General features: G+C 42.0%; 3 protein-coding genes and 1 pseudogene across 3 annotated transcripts; 2 read left to right on the top strand and 2 right to left on the bottom strand.

The window, feature by feature from the left end:
- Positions 1–1,422: 1,422 nt before the first annotated feature.
- Positions 1,423–2,646, bottom strand: LOC115265216 (U5 small nuclear ribonucleoprotein 200 kDa helicase). Its single transcript, XM_062843888.1, has 3 exons — positions 2,500–2,646; positions 2,176–2,339; positions 1,423–2,110 (listed from the first exon to the last, which is right to left on the bottom strand). The coding sequence occupies exons 1-3, from the start codon at positions 2,542–2,544 to the stop codon at positions 1,438–1,440; spliced, it is 882 nt and encodes a 293-aa protein (XP_062699872.1). The 5' UTR covers positions 2,545–2,646; the 3' UTR covers positions 1,423–1,437.
- Positions 2,647–2,759: 113 nt separating this feature from the next.
- Positions 2,760–10,124, top strand: LOC109401505 (uncharacterized). The gene is made up of 4 exons (XM_019674084.3): positions 2,760–2,988; positions 9,209–9,657; positions 9,719–9,872; positions 9,932–10,124. The coding sequence occupies exons 1-4, from the start codon at positions 2,850–2,852 to the stop codon at positions 10,039–10,041; spliced, it is 852 nt and encodes a 283-aa protein (XP_019529629.2). The 5' UTR covers positions 2,760–2,849; the 3' UTR covers positions 10,042–10,124.
- Positions 10,125–15,367: 5,243 nt separating this feature from the next.
- LOC115258043 (uncharacterized) lies at positions 15,368–21,505 on the bottom strand (annotated as a pseudogene).
- On the top strand, positions 21,502–22,954 carry LOC109401504 (uncharacterized; the record flags this gene model as incomplete). The annotated part of the gene is made up of 4 exons (XM_019674083.3): positions 21,502–21,856; positions 21,922–22,008; positions 22,085–22,771; positions 22,845–22,954. Coding segments are annotated over exons 1-4 (915 nt in total), but the record flags the coding sequence as incomplete, so codon positions are not given.
- Positions 22,955–22,962: the final 8 nt, after the last annotated feature.

Here is a 22,962-nt window from a genome sequence, read left to right as displayed (position 1 = left end):
ATACAACCGGAACCGACGTCTTCCGACTTCTTTTTCAGCAAGCAAACAACGGTGTATCGAGTAACGTCATATTGAGCGTCATCAGGTATCTGTTTCCTCCAGGAGTGACATTCGACATAGGGCCACGGACATCAGTGTGCACTAGGTCCAGTACACGGCCGGATCTGTTCTGGGATACTTTCGGGAACGGGCAACGGGGAAGCTTACTTTCCAGACAGGTTTCTGAAGTTTGCCTCAATCCGCAATCCTCCATCCGGAATCCTTCTGCCAAGCCACCGGTTTTCAGACGATCAAGTATTGTAGGATCTCGATGTCCGAAGCGTCTTTGCCAAATATGTTGGCAGTTCCTTTATCACACAGCCCGATTCGACAAAGTCCATTTCAAAACCTTTTAGCGTCGGCTTCTGCACAGAAATCAGTCCACTGTCCAAAGTCGGCATGTACAGCACTTCTGTCAGCCGTATTTCGACGATGTGTCCTGCCGCGTTCACGCACTTTACTAGGCTATTCCGTGGGACTTCGTTGCAGAGCCACCTGCCTACACCACATCGACGCACTTGCTGCTATCCAATGTCGTGAAGAATGGGCGATCGGTGGTCACATGACATGATCAACAACGGTCAATGTACCACAAGTACCTTTGCCGACCCCGGCAACCGAAAAGCAAATCGGATTTTCCCTTGAAGAGTCCTTCATTTTCACTTTATCCGCCTTTCTTTTCTTTTCTTCGAATCTTCTCTTCTGTTGCAGCTCGGCACAATTTCAGCGGCACCATTGTTTTATCTGTAAGCAAGTTTGCATCACGGTCGTTGCACATGATGGGAGAAGGCGCTGTTTTTCTCCGCACGCCATTGACAGTTTCGTGAAACCTTCACATACTATTCTGTGCCATACTCTCTTGCGGTGGATCCGTTAATCGAATACTCTTGCTTCCCTATGTCGTTCCCTGCTCTGCCGAATCCTCGACACCAGCATCCGTCTTCTGGCAGCAATCTTCTGGACCGCCAGAGGGTAAGGCATTCCTCGTCAAACCATCCGTTCTTAGGTCGTTTTTGGGCAATACCTATCGTCACGCTGTCGTACTTATCGCCCTGGCAATAGAATTCCACAGAGTCAGCTACTACGACCGTCTGCTAAAACCCTGGATGTTGAAGCGCATCGATCGCTGGTTCCTAGAGTCCAACACGGTTTATAACCGAGTTCGAATCTTAACTTCAAGATAGTGATATTGGGACCTCTAAAAGTTCTAACATCAATGACGTCTAGGTGGCACATGGCCAATTTGGTTCCAAACTTCACCGTTTGCGAGTTTCCAGGTGGATTGCGGATATCGTTGCATGCAAAATAGGTGTTACTAATGGCCATTTCCCAGGCAGCAGCAGAGTTGACTAATCATTAGTCATTAGTAACGGAGTGAAGGCTCCCAGTACCGATACCCTATATTGGTTCCCTTCCTTCCCCAACACTTTTTGTTTGCATTGGTTGCAATGCTGGGCCGTATTCTCCCTTCCCCTTGAGCGTTACGTAATTTGTAGACGGAGTTATCCATAGATAAATATATAAAATACTACTTACATTCTCAGCGTGCAAAATGCCATCGTCCCGGGCCTCCTCGCCCTCATCCTGCACATCGTCGTCTCGGATCTCTCCGTACTTGTCCTCGTCGCTCTCCTCCTCCGACTCGTAGAACTGCACATTTATCCCGTAGGTATCATCAATCTGCTCGCCCTCGGTCACTCCCGTCGCACCACCCGATGACGACGCATCCGCCCCGAAGTCGGTAATCTTCTTACCAAGGTTGACCAACAGAGCGAACCGCTCGTCCGTCACCGTCCCCAACAGCCCGTCAATCTCCCGCTTCCGTTCCCGATCCTTAAGCTTGTCGTTCTTCAGCACGGCCAAAATCTCATCGGCCGCACCGCACAGGATATCCCTCGGTTGATCGCCGATGGCCTCCTGGATAAAGCTGAGCAACACCTCGTACGTCTGACGGGTTTCCTGCGTTTTCGGACGGTACACTATACCGACCATCTCGTCGATTCCCTCCGTCAGCAGGGTGGCACCCTTCATGCTGTTGAAGTCGTACTGCGCTTCGTCACGCTTCTGGCGTCTGAAATCGGAAGAATATTGGTTAATGTTCAAAAATCCTTAAGCGAATGGTTCTTTGTAACGTACTTTGCCTTCCGCTCCTCGGTCTTCTCCGGTTTGGTTCGCTGTGCCCGATCTCCCATTCTCGTGCCCTCCAGCTTTCCAACCAGCGACAGCACCTCGCCGGTAGCTTCATCTCGACGTGGCCTCTCGATCAGACGGACATCCGCTTGCAAAACCAAATTCGAGTTCTGGAATCGAAAGTAGGAAGTACCGATCGATTAGTTTTGTTTATTTACACCGCAAACGTTTGCCGAACGTCGCCCGCGGGCGGAATCCATCTTGGGCAAAGTTGGGTTAGTGCGTCGCAGAAATTTCAATCGACTTAAAATCACCGAAAATGCCACTTACCGCTTTGTACTCGTACTGCAGCTGACGTGCCGCTGCGTCAGCCATGGTTTTCCACTATTTTTACCACTGCTGCATGCGAAAATTTCAGGGAAAATTCAATTTTCTTCCGCTTGTTCGATGAAAACCGCACACACGAATTTTTTTTGTTTTGACTTTAGACGCGCACGCACTTTGTCAAACCGAGTGAGGTGTCGCTTATTTACTTGGCCTTTTTCTCTAACGTTCATCACAGAGTTCATCCGTCAAGCAATGAACCCACTGACTGCTGCAGTTCGTTTTGTTTTGGTTCTGCGGGCGGATGCGAGTCCAAAGTGCAGTCGAGTTTTTCGCGAAAATCGCTGTGCCCCAGGATGAGTGTGGTCCAGTCGAATATCTCGACGACGATCCGGAGTTTCAACATATCGGACGACATACGAATCGAGGTGAAAAAGTTCCGTACCGATGCCGGAATCGACGAGATTGATATCGAGGAGGACGAGGATGACATCTGTAAGTTGGGGTGTTCATGTAGGGTAGATGCACCAGTTGTAGGCGCGTACATATTTTCAACTTGCATATTCATCCGAGGGGGTCGACACTTTCACGAATCTATTATTCATACAAATCAACCCAAATTTAAGATTATTTGACTCAATCCCATGATGAATATTATTGCTGACTGCTTTCAAAGTTGGATTGTTACACAATTTTAAAACTTTTTCGCCAGAAGAAACACAAACTTGCAGATAGAGAGATATTATGTATTTCATCCAGCATTTCATAAATAACACAATCTTGATGATCATTTTTCAAGGCTTCAAAAGATAGTCAAAATACAGTTGCAATGAAATTACTACACTGGGAAAAAAATCTTCATTCCTTCTATGTGTCCGGGACATGGATTTTTGCAATGGGGGTAAACAAATGTTTTCCATTAGTGCGACTCATACTTTTGATGAGGCACCATACAGCAGCGACTCATACAATTTAGAGCACATACTATTCATGCGCTAATTTGCCTGCGTAATCGGGTATTGGTTGCATATTAAGGTGGCCCACACTTATATGAAAAACAAAAATTTTGAAAAATGCCAAGTCTTACCTCCAAAATCAGTTGTGTTGGACTCCCAGAAGCTACGTTCAAAATTTGAGCAAAATCAATTGAGCCTAAGGGGGCGCTCAAAACGCTTAAAGTTTGTATGGGAAAACTTGGCCAAATGTATGCAGAAACTTTAAGTTTTCGAATTTTGCCGCTAGGTGGCGCTGTAAGCGTTCAATAATCACACCCTTTGGTATTATTGTAGGTGACTATATGCCAAACAACTTTGTCGAAGACCGCAAAATGATCCAACGTCTGTGAAAAAAGTTATACCCTACGCAAAGTGAGGATAAACTTAATTGCTTTTTTTCTAATACATGTAAAGGAATAATATCAATAATGAAATCTCAATACTTTGCCTCACTTTGCCTAGGGTATAACCAACAATCAATATGCAACTGGCAATTCGCCCGTGACGCCGGTTTCGTCATATTTCAATCACCCCAATCCCCCAGTACATCGTTTTTGAATGAAGCCTAGGAGGCGGCGCTTTTAACGCTGCTCACTGACAATCGTGTTTCCCTGGTTTTCCTCTACTCATTCCAAATTTCGTCTATAACAAGTGCGCTTGGTTTGTGGAACCCATATAGTTTAAAATTATATTCACTATGGAATCTTATATTCATATCTGCTAAAAATTGATCAATCTGTTGAAATCAAGCAAGTAAAGATAAATCCATGAGCTCATACATCTAAAAAAAGTGTTTTTGCTCTCGAATATGTGAGAAATTACATAGTTCTCCCACTGCTTTACGCCATCGGTTCCGTCGCTAGTCAGCATTTATTTTTTCGAGCAGGGACATGGAACTCAGCATAGGTGAATCGGATTCTGCTGAACTGGACCAATGACCTAATTATATATGTTACATCATAGAGATTCCGGACCCTTTTGAAAAAATATTTTGTCGATTGAATAGACTCCAGTCCTAGCAGTATCATTCGTACAATAATCAGCAAACACAAAATGTTGGTTTAAATTTATTTAATTTGTTTGTATAATAATTATGAAAATGGTGGCGGCCAATAATTTTTTAATTGATATCTGACCGCTGTGTGCTATATCTTGAATATCTGGTTGACCTTGGAGGTTCCGAGCTTTAAACTACCCAGTATTTCTCGGTATCTGTCACTCTACAGACTGTCGTTAGTTTTCCACAACGCCAGGTCATCGTAAAGCCTGGTACTGTCAGCCGACGTCATCGACAAGTGCTCACTTTGTTGCTGGAAAACCTCTGGGCCACAACGAAGCTGGAATTATGGCTGGTTATGGTTATTTTTTGGAGGGCCTGCCACATTGGATGGACGTCTTCAGCAGCAAACTACGAGGACAGTGTTTTCCGCTGATCAGCGGAACGGAATCACTAGATGGCCAGCCACGTCGCTGCAAGCGTTCCTCGGGTCACTTCGTTACATGGCATTCGCTAAACCTCATGCCTGAGAATCTAAAAAATTACACGCTACACAATCTACGGCTCAAATAGCCGTCCCCGTTTGGCATTGCGTGAAATTCTTCCGGAGCAAAACGGAATTTCCTGATGTCTCAATTCACAATTTTCACAATGAATTAACTATTATGTTTCCAGTTCAAAACCGAATTAGCGACATTTTTTCTTTGACTTCCGCTGATTTTGCCTTGCGTTAAACACAATGTCGGAAGTGGGGCGCTGTATAGAGCACCAGGTGTACAATACAGCGCCCCACTTCCGACATTGTGTTTAACGCAAGGCAAAAGCAGCGGAAGTCAAAGAAAAAATGTCGCTAATTCGGTTTTGAACTGGAAACATAATACATCGGCTGTTTTCCTACTCTCCGCATCGACCAATGTGGCGCTAGCTTCTATGCGCGAAAAATCGCTAAAAGTAAATCGCAAAAAATATTGTATGGCGAATACCATCTAAAGGCAAATTCTTCAAAGTAGAACACATTATTCGAAAAAATATTTAGTAGTGGTTGTGCACAATGGTGACCATCCCTGATAAAAAATATCATAAAAATACGATAAATTTTATTGTTACAACACCATTTTTTCGAAAAATATTCACCATCAAACGTATTGTAATTTACACAGCACACTCACCATCACCCCTATTGTTCTATACCATTCGGCGAATGGTAAATGGCACTTTTACAATAAAAAATGGTGGTCGTTATGTATCTTAACCATAAAATTTTGAGAAAATTTTCATACACTTTTTCGCGAAAAACAATAGAATGTATTGTGTTTTTATGAGACATTTTTTAGGCAATTTTCAAAAGAAAACAATATATCTTAATGTTTTTTCATTGTTCTTACAATACAAATACAATTAATTGAATGGCGTCAAATGAATCGTTGTTACAATAAAAATACAATAATATTTGTTGTTGTTTGTAAGCAGTTTTCGCTTTTGAAAATCCATAGAATTTATATTTTCCGCTAACATTTATATCCAGCATTTACAAACACTAACGGCCGCCAGAATGATATGCACATTTTAGGATAAGAATCAAACACTCTGATGTCTGTCTGGTATGTATTGCTTGGCAGCTGTTGATAAGATCTATCTTCAATCTTTTCAAATAACTGCCAAATATCACAAGTCAGACCTCAGGTCGTATGATCCATACCATAAATCGTTCACAATTCATGTGGCCATTAGTATCTGTAAATGCTGGGGAAAAATGTTAGCGAGAAATATGAATTCTCTGGTTTTTCACAGGCGAAATCTGTTTACATAACAACAAATATTATTGCATGTTTATTTTAGCATCGGTTCAATTGACCCCATTAAACTAAATGTATTTGTATTGTTATCAATGATAGTTTACTATTTACTAGATTCCTTAAATTTATTGGAAAACATTAGAAAAATCATTGTTCATCTTTTTCTTGTCGTAACATCCTCACTTGGCTAAAACCTGATTTTCAGCTAGTTTTCTATAAGTACTTCCTCAGTTATTTGTTGAGAGCTTCCTCTGCCAACACGGCTTGACGTCTGTCAGTCGTTGAAACTTAAACGAAACATCTATTATATTCAAATTTAAAACGAAAACTATAAAAAATATGTCAAGTAATTTTGTATTTGATTATACAAACATGATCCAAGCAACAATAATATTTATTGTTATTTATTTGTTACGAATTGTTTTTAAGTGTAATTGACAAATAAACTCTTTTTTAATAAGAAGTCCATGAGAACTTTGCAGGCACTTTTGCAACTATTTAAAAACAACTTAAATTAATTTTTACTGATAGTAACTTTAAATTATTATAGAACTATTGGAAAACAATCGAATCAATTAGTAACTAATAAAGCTAATGTTCACTTATTGTACGAACTATATGGGTTTGATTTCTATTGTAAAAAGTAACAATATATCTACTATGTGTTTTATTGTGAACGATAAAACCAGTCATATGTTAATAATATTTACTATGTAATGAATGGTATTTTTTTATCCGGGCACTATTAAGGCTACCAAATATTTTTTTCGGCAAAAGCGTTTCATTTCGAGAAATTCGAGTTTAGATGCTTTTCGCCATACAAAATAAAATGGTTTTACCAAGGGGAATGACATATGCTTTTCTAACCGGAATATCCGCATTTATCCGTTTCTAACCGTCGCTAACCGTTGCTAAGCGAGCTGCTATGTGAGCATCGGTTTGACGCGGTTAGCGACAGTTAGAAACGGATAAATGCGGATATTCCGGTTAGAAAAGGATATGTCATTCCCCTTGGGTTTTACTCCTGCTGACCAACATTGAACGCACTCGCTGCGGGTAATCTATTAGCATGTTGAATATTATGCCTCTCAATAAAAATCAGAATATGGCGATTATCTGCCTCTGGCTTCTGATATTAGCGCGACAGTCACTATTCATAACAGTAGTTTTTTGTATGTTCTTGTATCTTCATGTAACTAAGCCAATTGACCTTTACAGAACCCTTGAAAAAGATGGCATAGCCCATTGAAACGTCGGGCGTAAGAAAGATATTTTCGTTTCAATCGCTTAACAGACTGAAAGCCGAAAAATCCCCTGTGTATTCATAACAGCGTCACCAGATTTAAAAGAATATAATTCCATTATATGGGGTTTGACAGCAAGAACACTCATTCCACTGAGCCACTCTTGCCGTTCGTCACAAATACATTCAAAAACATCTGTCACTTCGCGAAACCCACGTGCTTTTGTTTTTGGCGGGAACATTTTTTCTTTTGTTTTGCTTTGCGACTGTCATGCGGCGGTATGCCTTGCGAGCGTACGACCGCCGCAGGACTCTAATAAAAGATAAGCGCGACAATAATAAAATGCAGTCAAGCGCGTTTCTTTCGAAGTGTTGAACAAAAATGGACTACCCGCTTGGCGCACACCCACAGTTGATCAGCAGGAGTAAATCCATTTTATTTTGTATGGTGAAAAGCATCTAAACTTGAATTACTTGAAATAGAAAGCTTTTACTGAAAAAAATATTTGGTAGGCTTAATAGTAGTCACCATTGTGCACAACCACTACCAAATATTTTTTCGAATAATGTATTCCACTTCGGTAAATTTGCCTTTAGATGCTATTCGCCATTTTTGCGATTTACTTTTAGCGATTTTTCGCGCATAGAAGCTCAAGGGGAATGACATATCCTTTTCTAACCGGAATATCCGCATTTATCCGTTTCTAACCGTCGCTAACCGTTGCTAAGCGAGCTGCTATGTGAGCATCGGTTAGACGCGGTTAGCGACAGTTAGAAACGGATAAATGCGGATATTCCGGTTAGAAAAGGATATGTCATTCCCCTTGTAGAAGCTAGCGCCACATTGGTCGATGCGGAGAGTAGGAAAACAGCCGATGTAGGTAATTCATTGAAAATGAATCATAGTGGAGCATTAAAATCAACTTCAGCCTTACACAGCAAACGAAAACTAACGATATTTATAGAAGATGTCTTGATTGTTGTTGACAAACGGCAATGGATTACCCGCAGGGAGTGCGTTCAATGTTGGTCAGCAGGAGTAAAATAATTTTATTTTGTATGGCAAAAAGCATCTAAACTCGAATTTCTCGAAATGAAAAGCTTTTACCGAAAAAATATTTGGTAGGCACCGAACCGGTCATCATTGTGCACAACTGCTACCAAATCAGGCGTTCGATTTTAATAGGTCCTAAGTTTGCTGTGATTCCTATGTAGATTCGACCTATTCAAATCGAAAGCCAGAAATATTTTTTCAAATATTGTGTTCCACTTCGAGAAATACGCCTTTTAGATGCTATTCGCCATACAAAATTTTTGCGATTTACTTTTAGCGATTTTTCGCGCATAGAAGCTGGCGCCACATTGGTCGATGCGGAGAGTAGGAAAACAGCCAAAGCATTTAATTCATTTTCTTAAAGTTCTGTGAAGTTTTGTTTTGTTTTTCGTGTGTAGTATCTAGAACACCCAGGTGCCAACATGCATTTGAGAAGATTAAGGACATTTTAAAGTCAAAATAGTTCGATCTCCAACTACGTCATGAGTTACCGAATTCCTGAACCAATTGTTTTCCCGGTACCTGCAATATCTCCGATTTTTTCTCGTTAATGACTAGACACCCTGAAATTTCAAATTCGATTCCAACATGCTTCCCCTTAACCTCACTTTCAAATGTTTTCCTCCCCAGCCGTCATCCAGAAAATAGCTAAAACTTTTGCCGATCCCAACGAAACCGAGTTCGACCCGGAAACCCTCAAATCCATCATAGCCCGGCTGGATGGCATCGAAAAGAATCTGGAAAATATCATCTACATGAATGCCCAATCGGATAGCATTAGCGCCGTCCAGATGAACGGTCTTCTGAACAGGCAATTTATAACGGCGGCCCCGGGTACGCTGACGACGGCCATGGCAAGTCAATCCCCGCCGGTGGAACCGATGCAGGTGCAGCAGCACGACGAGATGGTCGAGTTCGAACCGAACCGCATCGAAATCGATTCCGACGATAACGATCTGATCGGGGAGTTTATCGAGCAGGACGAGCTGAAGTTGGTGGAATTTCCGATCAACCGGGTGGACGATCTGCGGGAGTTGGAGGAATCGATCACGACCGATCAGGAGTCGTTCGTGTCTTTTGTAAGTTTGGAAGCGGGGATAGGTGATGATTGGGTTTTGATAAATTTTACTTTATTTGCAGGTCAACTTCTTAAGTGCAACCATTCAGAAGCACAGCCGTAACCTAGAGCCGATTTTGAGGGATTTCGTTACGGAGAGTCTGATCAATGAGCTCGGATTCTGCGATGCTGAGATAAATATGATGTCATTCTACATTTTCAACCAGCTGCTTTATGGTGCGGATAGACATTTTCTTATATTTTCACTGCTGTTCTAAAAATTCTTAACATTTTAGATGTTTGGAAAACGGAATATTCTACTGTCAATGACTACCGGAATCAACTGAGGAAAATTGCATGTAAGATACAGAACCGCAATCGTGCAACAAGAGGAAGACACCGATGAAATAATTGTGAATCATGATTAAAACACAAGCAGAGCAATTAGTGGGTATTCGGTTGAAAATAAAACGAACATATAATCCAAAATTGCCTTTTTATTAGTCCTTAACGTTTCGATTTTTTTCGTGATCAATGTACTGTTTTTTTATTCTTAATCACTTAACCTAATTTACAGCTCTATTGTCCTGTAGGGCACTACGTGAGCGATTTCAATTGACAGCTGCACTTACAGTATTGTACAGCGCCTAGATGTATTCTATTATTCTTTATCGAACTGGTTGCCTTTCTGCTGCTTTCACTTTTCTACTCTTTACCTAGTAGAATGATGAGCACAAGGATGATGATGGATGGCCATTGTTCCTTTCCAGTCCGATTGGGGTTCCATTATGAGTAGCAGTTCGCCGATGTCCAGGTATCCGGGTCCGTTTGAGCCATGGGGCTCAGAAGAGGGTCAGTGTCAGTTGCTCTCGGGGGAAAAGCAACTGACGAAAAATTGCAAGTGCCGGGGCTGGGAATCAAACCCATGACCATCCGCATATGAAGCGAACGTGTGACCAACTACGCCACGGGCCCCGGCTAACAATGTACTGTTGATAGTATAAGGTGATTGATGTGCATGATTCCATCATAAACTCATTTAAATAAGTTTGTGGATTAACTCAGGCCAGGACTCAGGCCGAACATTTCTATAGGTCCTAAGTGCTGATGAGAGGCTCTCTTCAAGTCTTCTCGCTTTCGATTATAACGTGCTTGTATGTATAAATTTTGATTTACTACTTGCGTCGGATGGTAGAATAAACAATCCTTTTCCGATCTACACATCACAAATTGTCAAAATGTCCACTTTACTTACTTTACTTTCAGTCCTGGGCACCCTCGGTGGTGCAGAGGGCTTAATTGAAAGATTTTCATCCTGGGCGATTGCCAGCCATCGCCTTGACCTGTGGCCAGGCCAAATTTCTGTTGACTTGCTTGATTTCGTTATTGAGGCTGCGCCGCCATGAGCCTCTGGATCTGCCTCTGCTGGGTTCCAGTCTAACGCTTGTTTGCAGATTTCGTTTCTGCCCCTGCGTAGAGTGTGGCCGACCCACCTCCACTTTTGCTCCCGAATTTCTGTCGCTATCGGCTTTTGATGACATCGACGATGGAGATCCAATTGTGAGGCCACCATGCACGAATTATATACCGCAGGCATCTATTGATGAAGACATGCAGCCGTTGCGTGTTCTCCGCTGAAACACACCAGGTTTCACTGGCATATAGTAGCACAGATTTTACGTTCGAGTTAAAAATTCGTATTTTGGTGCGTCGACTGATCTGGTTGTTTTTCCATACATTTCTTAAACTCGCAAAAGCAGCCCTCGCCTTCTTGATCCGTACAACTATGTCGATCTTGGTGCCGTCATCGGCCGCCATTTGACTACCAAGATATTGGAAGCTTTCAACATTCTCCACTGATTGCCCAGCTACCGTAAAGCTGGAAGGGTTGATCGTGTTTACATTCAACGATTTGGTCTTGTTGACGTTGATGCTAAGACCTGCCGATGATTGGCAAGATCATCGAGCTTGCTCTGCATATCAGAGCACCTTTGAGCTAGGAGAGCACCATCATCAGCCAGTTTGAAGTCATGGTAATGGGTTGCCACAGCAATCCACGATTTGGTTCACGGTCAATCGCCAGCGCTTGAAAATTGAAGCATTTTACCTCAGACGAATCAAAATTTGCTCTTCTTTGACCGGCGCTTTTTAACCCAAAGCGGTACCCGTATAAAAATGAACCATTGGATCAATTGTAAAAACCATGGAAAAACAATGAATTCTTATGTTAACAATGATTTCTATGGTATCTGTATTGTAGAGCACGTTTCAAAATTTCATTTGTTGAAGCGATTACAATAGACTAACATCAGATTTCACTGTTACAGGGTTTTCTATGAGCTTACAGTAGAATAACATAAGATTTCATTGTTACAAATTTTTCAATGGGCATACAGTAGATTTACATTAGATTCCATTGTTATTATTCAGATTCACACCAAACTTCATGACTCTGGATGAGTGCCATAGTGGTTTCTGCTTTTAATAGTGTTGCGTGTACGTACACGCTGCATTACACGAACACCATTTGAGTTACTGGTTGAAAATAGTAAACAAAGATCAGCTGTTCCCAGCAAAATCAAATGGACATATTTTCAACCAGTAGATTTGCATTAGTGTTCGTGACACCGCGCTGCGAAACCACTATGGGATTTGACCGATTTTGCGTAACCTTCATACACGTTTGTGTTGAATTTTTTTTGCGTGTTTGTTGTGATCGCGAAACAAAACGTAAAATCTTCGACAGTGCCCCAGTTCGGTTCGGGGCGTTCCAGTTAAATTGCGTCGGAATCTGTGACGGTGGATCGTTGCGAATACGCACTGCATCCCAGGTAAGTTTCGGAGCACAAATCAGTATGTGAAAATCGGGTCCTCCGGATCAGTGCGACAGCACGTAATTAAACTTCCTATCATTTACGTCCTCACACTGTAGACTCTGGATTTCTTCGAGCGGGACCACTGCACCATGCAGAGCGACAACAGAGCCTTCCGCACCAGCAGCTCTATCACCCTTGCAGCTCAGCCCCATAACTGATGGACATTGGACAGCCGCTAGCAGGTCACCGTCAAAGTAAAGGCAACCATCAAAATCCACGCCTTACTAGGCAGGAAATTCCGTTGCAAACTTGATGCCGTGATTTAAGTAAGTAGGTTTTGTTTGCACTTAGGTACGGGAAGTTGAGTTGGCAGGGTAGGGCTGGTAGCGATCACACTTTCACAGGCAAGTTCGCAGGGTTGGTTCGACCTTTTTTGTTATATAGTGAAATCATCTAGAAGAGTTTTTTAACCCACTTTTTAGATATTTTTTTCGTTTTCTAAACTAACTTTTGAAAAGGGCTCATTTCATTTTTCCTGGCTGAAAGTCTCTATAAAAAAGATAAATCGATCATTTCATTTTTCCATAATTAAAAAACGAAACATATTACTGAATTGAAACAATCTTTTGCATTTGGTCGCTTTGGAAGGTTTTTTAATATAGGATGAATGGAACGCGTTTCATTAAGTTTATTACTGAATTAGAACAATCTTTGGCATATGGACGTTAAGAAAGGTCTTCTTATATACGTTCGCTCTTTAAGACTGGAACACATATCATAAGTTTGACTCAATCGGTGCAAATTTATGCTATGGGTTCCAAGCTTTAGTCTAACGGGTGTCTTCATTGCCAGGACAATGGTCAAGCACGCTGTAAAGTTACTTTTGTACCTCATAACCCACTAAATGCAACTACATTAGTGGACTAATAACACTTAGCGCGCTTAGGCACGGTTCCATCATGCCGCAAAAAGTGTTGCCACATATAGTGTTTAGTTTGCTAAACCCAGTTATCTGGCTGGTGGGGCATGGGAGCCTAAGCTTCGACCGTTAATGCAATTAGACGTTACTTCAGACATGAGTGATTCGAATATTTGAAGAACTATTCAAACTATATAGAAGCTTGTGTATAGTCAACATTTAACGAATCTATGCAATATTTTGCATTTTACGGCTTCGAACGATCTTCAAGTATAGGTTCAAGTTGTAGTACATCGAGTTTTTTTAGTGCTACAATAATGGTTAAGCACGCTGTAATGTTACTTTTGTACCTCATCACCCACTAAATGCAACTACATTAGTGGTCTAATAACACTTAGCGCGCTTAGGCACGGTTCCATCATGCCGCTTATAGTGTTGCCACATATAATGCTTAGTCTGCTAAACCCAGTTATCTGGCCAGTGGGGCATGGGAGCCTAAGCTTCAATCATTAATGCAATTAAACATTACTCGATTTACGACATGATTGATCCAAATATTAGATAATTGTTCGATCTGTGTTCTTAAAATGTAGCCCTGAATGTATCATAAAATATACAAGCTTCTAGTCCAAATGCATAAAGATAGTTCAGATTCACTGTTTTTCAGAATTTTCTCAAGCAATCAGTAACAAAAGTAAAAAGCAGAAAATTTCTTAATAGATCAAATCATGCCAAAATGTTCAAAATCGCTTGTAAAATAAAACTATTCCAAAACAATAGAATTTTCTGTTTCACAATAGAAAACAATTCCCAAACCATTGGATAGGGCAAAACAGTATGTTCCGTAATCACAATTGAAAGCAATCCCAAAACAATAGAATCTGATGTGTTATTAAGTCACTGCTCAAAGAACAATATGAAAACATAAGAATCAAATGTGGAATCAGTAATAAAATTACTACTCAAAACAATACGTTTACCGTGCAATTCACTGTTTGAAACAATTCGAAAACATAAGAATCTTCTGTATCACACAAGGTATCACAATAGAAAACGATACCCAAACCATTGAATTCAATGTAAATACAGTACAAACAGTATGTTCTGTTTCACAATAGAAAACAGTTCCAAAACAATTGAATCAAATGTCTAACCATAAATAAAATCACTACCCAAAACAATACGTTTACCGTGCAATTCACTTTTTGAAACAATTCGAAAACATAAGAACCTTCTGTTTCACAATAGAAAACCATCTCCAAACCATTGAATCTAATGTAAGATCACAGTTCAAAACAGACACTTCTTGGCATATTCAACAGTTCAAAACAATACAAATACATAAAAATCTACGGTATATTTGATTCACCGTATATGTATTACCAACATTTCATTTACATTAGAATCTTCTGTTTTGCGAAAAAACTTGTATGGAAAAAAGTCCTTTTTTGTATTGTTACGATACTTAACAACCTATACAATTCAAGAGCAAATTTTCAATATGCCCTAAGTAACATTTTGATTTGATCGAGAAAATCGAACTCAAAGTTTTGGTTTTCGTTTTTAATTCATATTTAACGTTGAAACCGAAACCAGTATAATAAATACGCACAAACGACATCAGATAACAGCATTTATTGCTTCCTAATTGAAAATCTGAATAAAGTTCAAAAAAACATTAGATTTTTGCATCAAAACAATTCTACGTCGCTTGGCGTCAGAAAAAGTAAATAAGACATTTTGTTAAGTCATTACTGAAACCTCTCGGTTACTTTCGTCGGGTGCGTTACGTCGCGTTATGCAAATTTATGTTGCTTTCGTCGGTGTGTTTACGTCATGTTGCCAGCTGTCATGTTGGTTAAGTCAGTTACTTACGTCGTTCTGTTTATGTGAAAATTGGCACTTAAGCCAAACGGATTCCTCTTGCAATAAAGGTAATTTCTTGAGTTTTTAAGAACGATTTGATTCAATAGTGATTATTTTATTGTTTCAGCAAGTGACACAGGCTGAAGTCTTCCTTCCGAAGTCGACTTTATCGGAAAAGGATGTCATACCTATGAATAAGTACATATGATCAAGACGAGAAGATCCATGGCGAATCTGGCTGCAAGCTGCAGCTCATCCAGGACCGTGGCCACTGACCGGGTGCTTGTCGGTGTACTGTGCAATGCTTCTGGGCTCGGGCCAAAGAGAGAAAACGAATTAACTAGCTGATTCGGCGGCGGTGAACGAAGAGGTCAAGGTAGCGATAGAGACGACCGCGGACACCGGGAGATCAAAAGTATCACGGTGTTATCCACGATAACGGAAGCATTGGACAGTTTAGAAATGATTTCTGTGGTCCGCAGGCAGATCAACCAGCAGTCTAAAGCACATACCGAAATGGACCGCACGTAGTATGGTGACCACCACAGGTGGGGCAGAATGAACTATCCGCAAATTGTACATCTAAATTGATTTCTTCTTCAATGTCAAATCAGTGTTATATGAGATTTCACGAGGGGGTTTAATATATACAGGGTACTGCAAATAGTTTCTAGGTACGAAATAAATAAAAATAATAAAAAAATAGTTTGGAAGTTTTAAGGGAAGTACATATTTGGTTTCAAAAGCATCGTGCAATGCGTCACCTCGCAACCTGAGAGGACATGTGAAATCTGTGCTGAGAAAATGCCTACTAATTCTAAATGAGCACTTTTTATAAATGAATAGGCATGTATCCCAGCATGTATCACAAAAAGCAACTGGAGTCAAATTTCTTTGTAGTTCAAAACTTTATTAGAAAAGATATTTGCTAGTGGTTGTAGGGTGGAGCGGAGTAAGATGAGCACCCTAAGGATTATCTGGAGTTTACTAAAAGTGCACGCAGGACAACCTTTCTATTGATAAATTGGACGAACTTATTTAAATGAATTAATATCAATAGTAAGAAAACTGACGGGTACTCATTCTGCTCTGTTCTACCCTACACACGGTCTTAGAAGTAGGTGACGACGACGACGAGAAAAAGCTATTGCTGCCTCAACTTTGGGAGCGCTTTTTGTCCCGTGTGGTCAGTTCACTTCCGCTCTACCTGTGTTAGACCAAGCATCACTAGCTCTTGCTGTATGCAGCGACGACGGAACCGAGAATGCGCTGGATCTCATTCGGGAGTTCTCCCTCAGGGACTACCTCTAGCATGGCTTGAGCCCAGGACTGCAGGTGCTGCTCGACTTCCTCTGTGGTCAGATGGCCTTCCTGGTGTTACCGTGTTACTTCTTTTGTTGGTGCTGTTGGTGGTGTGATGATTATTTATACGATCTGGTGCTGCAGGTCAAAATCTGCTAGTGCAGCTGGGCCAAAAGCTGCGCCTGGTTGTCGCTGTTGCTACAGAATTGCCTGCTGCTGGAGCACCATTTGCTGGGGAACTTGTTTCTTTGAGGCGGGTTTCCCCCGCATCGAAAGATCTTTGCGCATCGAAGAGGCATTTTTCGATGGGGGGGACGTCGTTCTTGCGCTTCCTGCCCACGGTTGGGGTTGGTTCCGTTTTAGAGGAATCATCCGACGGTACGGTTTCCTCGCTTTCCGACGTCGTGAGATCGGTTTTTTCGTGCTGCAGCAGCCGGTTCAACAGGGAAAATCGATCTCGGGTCACCTTCAGCAGTCGTCGCTGACTGGTCTGCAAGTTTTCCTGAAAGAATTAATCGTTCTAATGCAGTCTGAATACAGAGGAGACCCGCCTGACCCTGATCCTTCTGAAAGCTGAGAGATACTCACCTTGCTCCGTCCTATTGGCGATTAAAAGTAGAGGTTATGTCGTGAAAATTTGGAAGTTTGAAAGGGAAATGCCAGCTCCCCATCAGTTTAATCATCAATTTTTTGGTAAATTTATCGATAAAATGAATTTTTCTACCCCGATCCCACATTGAATTTTATCTGGAAGGACTCAATCACTAAAATACGAAATGGGATTTCACAAAACTTAACCTCACTTTAGGAGGCCAATCACACCCACACGGTCTTTTAGTGCTTCCACCGGGAAAGTATTTGGTGATGATGTTCCGTTGGCGTAAACACTGTTGAGTAGTGTTTACATAATTTTGTTACTTTGGTCGTTTTGACAGCGCACTTACGTCAGCTGGGGGTTATGCGCGTTACATAAGTCATTCTACCGACAAAGCGACACATGTGAAAAGTGCTCATTTTGTTACTTAAGTCATTTTGATTTTTTTTAATTTCAAAAGTTTTTAACTACTTTTGACTTGCGATCTTGGTACACAGCATAAAGCTGTTTAATAGGTATTAAAATATGCAAAAACCTCATTTTTGTTTATTTTGTTACTTAGGACGTATTGAAAATTTGCTCTTGAATTCAATGTGAAATGCTCATTCACATTTGATTCTATTGTTGGAAACATTTGATTCTATTGTTTTTCTATTGTTATTTTAACATTGAATTCTATTGTGAGAGCACGGTTTTCAATGGTACTGTTACATTAGAATCCTATGTTTTTCTATTGTATTTTTTATCCGGGTAGCAATATGCCTTCATTGGCTAACATGCTTTTGAAGCAAGTGGGAGCAGGAGTAATACAAAATATGAGTGAGAGTGAAGGACGACGATTCAGCGCCGTGCGGCTCTCTGAGTCTCTCTCTTCGCCGGTGTATACGGCAATGCATTTACTTGATTTTTATCTCGTTATTACAGTGCAAATGACATAAACTCGAATTAAATCGATTACAATAGTCACGTCCATCATTCTCTTATAAACAAAATGATTGTTTCTACAAGTTTTGAGCAAAAAATAAATCCACTGAATCATTTACGCATCTTCAGTCTTACCGCAGCAAGTGAGAAATAATCGTTACCAGTCAATATGCTTCACCACCCGTATAAAAACGAACAATTAAGGCTATGGGCACAACAATTGAAAAACAATAGATTTTTATGTTAACATTGCTTTCTATTGTGAATGTATTATACAGTATATTTTAAAATTTGATTCTTTATAATGATTACAATTGGGTCACATTAGATTTCATTGTTACATAGACAAATAATAGATTAACATTTGAATTCATTGTTACTTTTGGATTCAGCGTTCAAACCATTGGTTTACAATAGAATGTATCAGCTACATTGAAATGTACCGTTTTTCAATGGTCTGAACGTTTAAAAAACCCTGCTTTTATTGCTTTTTTTGCACCGTATTCGACCCCCTGCAGAAATTTTTTGTCACACCACAATATGTTCCCACCGGTTTCAGCATACATTGGTTCGTTTCACTGCTAGAAATTTTAAGCGTCGGTTACACTTTTTGGGTGGTGCATGGAATAATCGGTTTGTTTACTTGCTACTTTCCTTGGTGTTTGACGTGTGAACAAATATTTTAGACGATTGAACATTGGCACGGTAATCTATAAAGCAAAGCAAGATGCAATAAGTAATTTCGAAACAGTGTGTATCGATGACAGCCAAGTTTTTTTGTTATCAGTTTGGTCGTCGGCGGTATTGTCTATCCGGTTGGAATCAAGACCGACATTCAATCAAAAATTGCCATTGCAGCCAACCGACCGATGACCGATGAGGAATAGTGGTCGCGGTTGGTTCGGTTTCTCCTTGCTTCCTGTGCGTGTTCGTTCGTAGTGGTAGTTGGCGCTGATGACTGATCGTACCATTCATATTCACTCGATTTCAAGCACTGTCAATCGCACCAACCAGGATATCGTCGATTACGATGAGGAACAGTAGCGTTGATAGGATACATCCTTGCCTCACTCCAGCAACGACCCGGATGGGATCGGTCAAAACACCATTGTGCAGTACTCTGCACAAAAATGCTCTGTACTGTGCTTCAATGAGGCCGATTATTTTCTTAGGAACACCCTTGCGCCTGAGGGCTTCTCACATGTTTCCGTGATTGAGACGGTCGAAAGCTTTTTCGTAATCAATGAACACAAGGTAGAGAGACTCTTGGAATTCATTGATTTTCTCCAGGATGATAGGGAGCGTGACAATATGGTCCATACATGATCGTCCGGCACGGAATCCTGCTTGCTGTCGTCGGAGAGTTGCGTCAATTTTCTCCTGTATCCGGTTTAGGACCACTTTGCAGAGGACTTTCAGAACGATACACAGTAACATGATACCCCGCCAATTATCACATACAGTCAGGTCACCCTTCTTGGGTACCTTCACTAAGACGCCTTGCATCCAGTCGGCCGGAAATGTCGCGGTTTCCCATATGTTGCAGAATAATGCAGAATAATTGATGCAGTAGTTGTGCGGATACTACGCGGTCAGCTTTGCGCATCTCAGCTGATATGCGATCCACCCCTGGGGCTCTGTTCGATTTCATGGCTGTTTCTACCTCCTGCACTGATGGAGCTTCGGTGTTGACACGTGTAATGCGTCGAACCCTCGGTCAAACCCTTGGCGGATCATGCTGAGGTGTTGATGGCGTGACCGACACTTGAAAAAGGTTTCAAAAGTGCTCGAACCAGCGTTTCAACTGGTCAGCAGGGTCGGTCAGTAACTGTCCAGAGTTGTCTTTCACGGGCATCGTAGCATTCATCTTGGTCCCACTAAGGCGACGTGACACATCGTAGAGCGAGTCGTAGAGGAGACGGATGTCGCCTATGTTTGCGGCTTTCTCGCCTTCGTCGGCTAGGGAGTCCGCCCACGCTATTTTGTCCCGTCTACATAAGCGTTTCACTTCCTTCTCGAGAGCCGAATAGCGCTAACGGGCTACGGCTTGGGCTCCTCGTATTTTTGCTCGCTCTATCGCGGCTTTAGCGTTCCTTCGCTCCTCTATCTTCCTCCAGGTATCATCAGTGATCCACTGCTTCCTTCGGGTGCGTAGCTCACCTAAATTATTCTCGGCGGTGGCGATGGAGGCGTTCTTGATGGCGCTCCATTGATCTTCAACGCTTCCAGCACGGTTCTCTAGCTCCTCGACGAAGGACCTTTTCACCGCAGCGTCTTCCAGTCGGCGTGTGTTAAATCGGCGCCCAATTTTCTCCTCCTGTTGCTGGATCCTGGCAATGCGCAGTCGGATTTCGCCGATTAGGAGATGTTGATCGGACGCAATGTCGGCGCAACGTTTGTTCCGCACATAAAGAAGGCTCCGTCGATTTGATTCTCCGTGACGCCATCATGGGAAACCCATGTCATTTTGTGCACTGGTCGATGAGGAAAGAGCGATCCCCCAATCACCATGTCGTTATTGCCACAAAACTCTATGCAAACTGCAAACAGCTCTCCGTTTTCGCTCATGTCCACTGTGACATAGAGTCCCTATAATTAGAGTCTGGCGGACTGTCACTTTCGACCTGAGCCAATCGAGCATGACGTCATAGTGTCCTCACCGATAAATGCTACACCGTGACGTCATGCTTGATTGGCTCCGATCAAGAGTGACAGTCCGTCAGACTCTAACTAGACTGACTCTACTGTGACATCGTAATCGAATCGGAACAAAGAGAGCCTCTATTTTGCAGATTGCACCTACACGCTAAGATCAGTTTACCTTTTTTCCAAAAAGTGCACAACCGCAAATATGCGTAAATGATACTCAAATATAGGTAAACAGAACTCAAATATGGGTAATGTGGACACAAATATGAGTAATTGTAAGCCAAATATGGGTTAATATTACCTATAAATGCGGTTGTGCACTTTTCCAAAATATGAGTTTTATTTACCCATATTTGCGTAAAGTTTACGCAATTTTGAATAAAATTTACCCATATTTTAGAAAAATAGGTAAACTGATCTTAGCGTGTATAGGAATATTCGGCCTGAACTGGATTAAACTCAACAAAATGAACCACGATTTGGACGGGCACACTCGGCAATCTGATCTTTGCTGATTCGCTCGATATTACTATTGTTCAATTAGTGATTTAGATTTATTCGTACCTCGTATACAGCAGAATTTCGTCAAGAAGCAAAGATGTATTGCAAAAGGCTATTTTAAAACGAAACTAATGAAAAAAAAATCTATGAATTGAAATGAATAAGGTCGACCTACTCTATTCTTTTAGCAATTGAGTTCATCAGAACAAAATTTGCTATGTAAGTTCATTCCGCAAGTCTGACCGAAAAGGGCCAAGTAAATATACCTCACCCCGCTGACCGTTGTTTTGGCTGCCATCTTTCATCCGCGAAATGCGAAGAGCAAACTGTCAAATCAGTAAAAAATACACGAAATTGGCTCCCCGGGGAGGACTGTTCCGCAAGATTTTCGTAAAATTTCGCGTAAATTATCCGGTCTTACTCACGAAATGGACCGCCCCGATAGGAACTAGTACGGTGACGATCCGGATCAAGTGATTTGGTGACGAACGAAGTGCGCGCCCGACGGTTCAACGGGGAAGATTGTTACGCGGGAGTTGGTGTTTACGTTTTGCACAAAGTTCCGGAACGGCAACGGATCGCGAACGATCTTCGCGGTAGATCCGGCACGGCCCAGAAATGGACAATTGCCATAACTATGCCACAACGTGTAAGTGCGGGGTTTGGGGGGAACTGGGTAAATAGAATCCTAATTTGATTTGGTCTTTATTGCAGCGAAGAAGAGGAGGATTCCCATTTCGGACGATATTCACATAATCATCAAGAAATTCCGAGACAAGGACAAACACGACGAAAAGCCCTGTAAGTAATGGGATTGTACAGCTTTACAGGTGTGGCTATATGGGCCCCTCATATTTAATCATAATTGCCTTTTCAGCGACATCCGGAGATCATGACTACGACGACGAACACAGTATGGACTCGGAGGAGCTGCGACGAGTCCGGCAACAGGAGCCTTCGTCTTCCTGTGTGGCCACGACCACATCGTCCAGCAATAGCAATAGTGGGGCCATGAACAACGTCATGGGTACGATAATGGCCGGTGGCACTGGAATCACCATCGGCACCGGCGGTGGGATTACAGTGCAACAGCAACAACAGCAGCTGCAACATCCGGTTTCCTCACAGTCCGACGACATCAAGCTGATACTGAAGAAGCTGACCAACATCGAGGAACTGCTCAAGGTGGTGGCCGAGCAGAGCTTCAATCGGTTAGCAGCGTTGAAACAGGAAGCCGGAACAACCACCGTTGTTCCCACAACGGCCACCAACCTGGGCCTGTTGGCCACCGATCCGAACTGCATCAGCGTGGAGGCCAGCTTCAAGTTCCCGCTGAGGACGCTGAAGGAGCTGATCGAACTGAACAAGGGCATCTGCAGCGACGAGAGTCTGTATAATAAACTGTTCGAGTATCTAACCAAGATCAAGCTGGAATGTGATGAAAACATCGTGATGAACGCCCTGGCCATGATCGTCAGCGACGAGGTGCTCGATGCCGTCACGTGGGACGGCGGGAAGAAGTTCAAACTGTCCTCGCTGGTGATCTTCAGTGATTCGCTGTACGGTAAGTTTTGCTTCTTACAATACAATACAATAAAATAGAATAATTCAACATCAAACCCGATTTCTTTCCCTAGTTGCCTGGTTCAAGGATCGGCTCAAGTACGACGAGTACGTGGCCGAGATGAAGGAAGCCATCGAAAAGTCCCACAAACGGTACGCCAAAATGAAGACGAAAAAGCTATCTCAACAACA

Source organism: Aedes albopictus, unplaced genomic scaffold, assembly GCF_035046485.1.
Source record: "Aedes albopictus strain Foshan unplaced genomic scaffold, AalbF5 HiC_scaffold_614, whole genome shotgun sequence".
Lineage (NCBI taxonomy): Eukaryota > Metazoa > Arthropoda > Insecta > Diptera > Culicidae > Aedes > Aedes albopictus.
This window is presented reverse-complemented; position numbering and strand designations above follow the sequence as displayed.

What these genes read in the sequence shown, in the direction of transcription:
- LOC115265216 (XM_062843888.1), bottom strand. Translation starts at nt 2,544, where the DNA reads ATGGCTGACGCAGCGGCACGTCAGCTGCAGTACGAGTACAAAGCG. An exon ending in TGCAGTACGAGTACAAAGCG is followed by an intron (nt 2,340 to 2,499) that starts GTAAGTGGCATT and finishes TTTCGATTCCAG; the next exon opens with AACTCGAATTTGGTTTTGCA. An exon ending in ACCGAGGAGCGGAAGGCAAA is followed by an intron (nt 2,111 to 2,175) that starts GTACGTTACAAA and finishes TTCCGATTTCAG; the next exon opens with ACGCCAGAAGCGTGACGAAG.
- LOC109401505 (XM_019674084.3), top strand. Translation starts at nt 2,850, where the DNA reads ATGAGTGTGGTCCAGTCGAATATCTCGACGACGATCCGGAGTTTCAAC. An exon ending in AGGAGTCGTTCGTGTCTTTT is followed by an intron (nt 9,658 to 9,718) that starts GTAAGTTTGGAA and finishes CTTTATTTGCAG; the next exon opens with GTCAACTTCTTAAGTGCAAC. An exon ending in TTTCAACCAGCTGCTTTATG is followed by an intron (nt 9,873 to 9,931) that starts GTGCGGATAGAC and finishes TTAACATTTTAG; the next exon opens with ATGTTTGGAAAACGGAATAT.